This window comes from Palaemon carinicauda, unplaced genomic scaffold (genome assembly GCF_036898095.1).
Source record: "Palaemon carinicauda isolate YSFRI2023 unplaced genomic scaffold, ASM3689809v2 scaffold283, whole genome shotgun sequence".
NCBI classification, from domain to species: domain Eukaryota; kingdom Metazoa; phylum Arthropoda; class Malacostraca; order Decapoda; family Palaemonidae; genus Palaemon; species Palaemon carinicauda.
In genome coordinates, this window is record NW_027170489.1 from 173,029 (window position 1) to 175,945 (window position 2,917).

General features: G+C 27.5%; 1 protein-coding gene across 1 annotated transcript; it reads right to left on the bottom strand.

Moving 5' to 3' along the window:
- Positions 1-546: 546 nt before the first annotated feature.
- LOC137636379 (uncharacterized) lies at positions 547-1,539 on the bottom strand. The gene has a single exon (XM_068368791.1). It carries the CDS (start codon positions 1,537-1,539, stop codon positions 547-549), a length of 993 nt encoding a protein of 330 aa, XP_068224892.1.
- Between the last annotated feature and the right edge of the window lie 1,378 nt (positions 1,540-2,917).

Here is a 2,917-nt window from a genome sequence, read left to right on the forward strand (position 1 = left end):
ATATATATATATATATATATATATATATATATATATATATATATATATATATATATATATATATATATATATATATATATATATATATATATATATATATATATATATATATGCGCACACGTGCATATACACACATCCATACACATATTCACTTCTCTCGTCCTCTCTTTCATTGCCGTTTTTGTTTTAAGTAATTTTAGACGGTGCCGTTATAGTATGTGGCCTACCTTTTTGGATCTGTTATAGTATGTGGCCTACCCGGTTTGAATGTGTCCTACCTAAGCCGGTTTGAATGTGTCCTACCTTAGGAAGAGTTTGTATATATATAATGAAATCAATTATTTTTCACAATTGTTTAATATCTAACAATACAGTTTTAAAAGAATAATCTAAAAAAAAAATATATGCATATACATAAAATACTAAAAGAAATTTTACTCAGTTTTCAAGTATTAAAATTTTCTAAAAATACAATTTTAAAAGAATAATCTAAAAACAAAAACATATGCATATACATAAAATGCTGAATGAGATTTTATTCAGTTTTCAAGTATTAAAAATTTCTCTGATATCCTCAAGTATGCATATAAATAAGTCAGCATCATCACCCTTTGAAAATCGCCAGCAGTATTCATCAAGATGCCCTTGGAAGTGATGGATTGGGACTCCACGCTTTTTCTTCGATATGCTGTATTTACTTTCCAGCCAAGATCTTTCAATTCTTTGAGTATGAGCACCTGTAGCTGGGTCAACGTAATGGCGCTGGTGGTTAACAGTCTCGTGTACAAATCCTAAATGCTGAAGTCGGGAATAAGCAGGCCACTCGTCAGAGTGGATCACTGAACCAACTTCCACCTCCCTTTGGATTATTGGTATTAGAGTTTCAACATTTCGTTTCTCCACATAAAAGTACCTCACATCTCGTCCTTGTATCAAACCGAACACCCATGGCCCATCAATTCTCCGACCATGATTGCGATTGTTCTCAACAGTTTCTTCATCTTCTTCTTCTGGTGCATGATCTCCGTCTAACATGCGACCCCTATTGTACTTTCTGCGACCAGCGAAGCGCGCTTCATCGATTTGTACTGGTGAAGATTCAGTGCCCTTCATTTGACCTCTTTTTAAAACAGAAACTTTAGCTGAACACACTTCGCGGCAGTAATTAAACCAGTCCACTATTGTCGTAGGAGACCTTCCTGTAATAGTTTGCACTGTATCCACGTCCATGGAAAGAGTCCATAGATACACTAATTCCATATTTTTGCACAATGAAAGGCAACTATTTAACTTGCAATTCAGATCTGTATATGTGAAAAAATTGTTGCCAGTTCGAGTAGATCTGGTTGCCTGGCATCCTTTTCTTTTGCATCGCCAAACCATTCTATCTTGTCCACGGGATTTTTTATTAGTAAGCCTCATAGGACAATCACATTTCTCACATGAATCTTGAACTTGTATGATACCCTTCTCTTGTAAATACAACGTTGCATTTTCATCACTGGCAGCTACTGTTAAGTAAAATTCTCTGAGTAACATCTACGAAGGCTTCCGTTAAATAACTAAGTTGTTTTTTCGTTTAGATCTAAAAGGAAAATGTAAACAATAACTTACTAAATGGAAAAATAAAAACAAAATGTAAACAATGACTTACTAAATGGAGAAATACAAACAAAATGTAAACACTGACTTACCAAACCATCATTTTATCAACTACCTTACTTTAACCACCAAAACAAGCAATAACAGTATGTAGGCCACATGCTATATCAGAGACAAAATTCCGTAGGCCACACTCGAAAGGTAGGCCACATACTATAACGGCACCTTTTAGACAATACTACATATATTCATTTCAAGTTATCAACAACAACTCATTTGTCATTTTTGTCTTATATATCCATGTCTTACTGCAGTTTAGATTTATAAACAACAATATCATCGGCATATTTGACTATTTTGAGTTTCCTGATTCGTAGTTAAAATATAATTTTTAATAAATATCATGATTGATAGATAATTCATATATCGAAAACTTTCTATTACACGAATAAAACAAAATCCTCAGATATAAATTTAAATAATGAAATTTATAACATTCTTGAACATAACAATGCTCCATAACTATAAATTTCCAAAGGCAAATTCATATATATATATATATATATATATATTATATATATATATATATATATATATATATATATATATATATATATATATATATATATATATATTATATATATATATATATATATATATAAATATATATATATATATATATATATATATATATATATATATATATATATATATATATATATATATATATATATATATATATATATATATATATATATATATATATATATATATATATATATATATATATATATATATATATATATATATATATGTATATATATGTGTGTATGTATGTATATATATACACACATATTCATATATATATATATATATATATATATATATATATATATATATATATATATATATATATATATATATATATATATATATATATATATATATATATGTTTACATATATCTCTTTATATATATTCACACACACACACACACACACACACATATATATATATATATATATATATATATATATATATATATATATATATATATATATATATATATATATATATATATATATATATATATATGTGTGTGCGTGTGTATGTATGTATACAAAACACAGGATTGAACCAGATATAAAATACAGATTTGTTAGATCTATGGATAAACCCTATAAGTACTTTCCACAGATAATCGTTCTTATTAAACTTTTTTTCTGAACAAAATGATCCGAGAGAGGCCAATAGAGAGTAATGTAATGTATGTATATGTGAACGATCGACCCAGTTGACCGTTAGATAAAAATAAA

Excerpts from the sequence above, each read along its gene's own strand:
- LOC137636379 (XM_068368791.1), bottom strand. The coding sequence starts at position 1,539 with ATGTTACTCAGAGAATTTTACTTAACAGTAGCTGCCAGTGATGAAAAT.